Source organism: Papilio polytes, unplaced genomic scaffold (assembly GCF_000836215.1).
Source record: "Papilio polytes unplaced genomic scaffold, Ppol_1.0 DF822178.1, whole genome shotgun sequence".
Classification (NCBI taxonomy): domain Eukaryota; kingdom Metazoa; phylum Arthropoda; class Insecta; order Lepidoptera; family Papilionidae; genus Papilio; species Papilio polytes.
The window spans coordinates 2,647,417-2,649,233 of NW_013527026.1; the positions used below are offsets into that span (position 1 = coordinate 2,647,417).

Below are 1,817 nucleotides of genomic sequence, written 5' to 3' on the forward strand. Positions count from 1 at the left end.
AAGATGGTTCGGGCCACCTTAGCAGTAAAAATGAACAAAACGAGTAGAAAAATTTTATAACAAACACCTGCCTACTATCTTCCCTAGTAATAATATAGAAACTCTTCTTCATAATTTATAAAATGAAATAAAAAACAATGAAAAACCCGATATGACAATACAGGAAAAATATGATAGTTTAATTAACGTACTCAAAATGTCTGTAAAAAAATCGTCGACAGATATAAAAAAATCTATTTCAATGGAAGCAAAACAATTACTAGAAGAGCGGAAAAATCTTATGAGAGGCAAAAAGAACAAAGAAGTACGTAAAAAGATATCTGAGTTAAGTAAATTAATAAGCGAACAATTAAGAAAAGACAGGAAATTAAAAAGAACACGTACATTAAAAAAATACATAATAAGAACAGGAGGTGTAAGGAAAGCTTATAAAGAATTAGACAACAAGAAAGAATGGATGCCGAACGCAATCACTAAAAGCGGAACATGCACTTCTAAAAGATTAGAAATATTAAAAGTCGCCACCGATTACTATAAGAATTTGTATAAGTCCAGAAATCCTATTTTAAAAACAACGGAACTATACATATCAAGGGATAACAAAACAATAACAAAAATACTAAAAGAAGAAACTACAAGAGCAATTCAAACTCAAAAACTTGACAAATCATCTGGATCAGACCAAATTACTAATGAGATTTTAAAGGGTACACCAGTTATTGCCGGACCATTAACAGACATTTTTAACGAAATGATAACTCTGGAGACTGTGCCAGACGATTGGACCAAATCAATAATCGTGTTACTACATAAAAAAGGTAATAAAGGAGATATCGGGAATTACAGACCAATAAGCTTAATGACGAATGTTTACAAATTTTTTTCCAAAATACTATTATCACGAATTGCTTTAGTACTCGATAACAATCAACCGAAAGAACAAGCCGGCTTCCGCAGTCATTTTTCTACCATTGACCATATCCATGTGTTAAGACAAATTCTTCAAAAATATAGGGAATTTAACAAAGTCACAACAAACAAACACGTCAAACACTAACTGTAGGTGTTTTATCATGTTTTATACTCATGGGATTTACAGAGTTATTGTTAAGTTAGTTATAGTTTATACAATAATCCATTAATTCATATTAGTTTTTCATTTTCAGAATAAAAACTTATCGGAAAACTGCTCCCTGGTCGTCTCACGGGAATGATATAATGCAGACACTGAGTAGATATTATTCAAATACATTTTCTGATGCTGAAAAACAAAATACGATGAATTTGTTCTTAGGACTTTTTATACCCGATCCGACGAAGCCGGCTATTTGGGATTATCCGACCGATTACTATTTTCATCACCCCGAAGCAATGGTTTATATACCAAATAGAAGGTATGTTTACTTTGATAATTATGTTGCAGCGATTTTTTGCTTTTTTTAATCCGAGTCTCAGTGAATTTTACTCTATAAACCATTCTAAGCGTTTACAATACACTGCGTATACACTACCTATTGCTCGCGATTTCGTCCGTTTCTAACTAAAAAATAATAAAAACATCATAGCCTAACTCATAAGCTTTTTAATGGCGCAAGAATTTTTAAAATCGGTCCAGTAGCTTTCGAGTTATTTCAATACATACAAAAACCAAAAACAAATCTTTTATCTTTAAAATATCATTATAGATACAGAAATATGCTGTTACAGATAGGGATAGAAGTTTTTGCATTTTTAAAAACCGAACAGACCATAGACAAGGTGTTTTCTTTGTGTAGGTCGTTAACAAAGTGGTGGGAGGAGGAGGTAGTGCGCTACCT

General features: G+C 31.9%; 1 protein-coding gene across 1 annotated transcript in view; it reads left to right on the plus strand.

The window, feature by feature from the left end:
* LOC106106728 (polyphosphoinositide phosphatase) overlaps positions 1 to 1,817 on the plus strand; it is an 8,765-nt gene that overhangs the window by 5,089 nt on the left and 1,859 nt on the right. Inside the window, 2 exon segments of the mRNA XM_013287369.1 lie at positions 1,167 to 1,394; positions 1,776 to 1,817. The exon segment at positions 1,776 to 1,817 is cut by the window's right edge and continues 14 nt beyond it. Coding sequence (XP_013142823.1) covers positions 1,167 to 1,394; positions 1,776 to 1,817 — 270 coding nt within the window.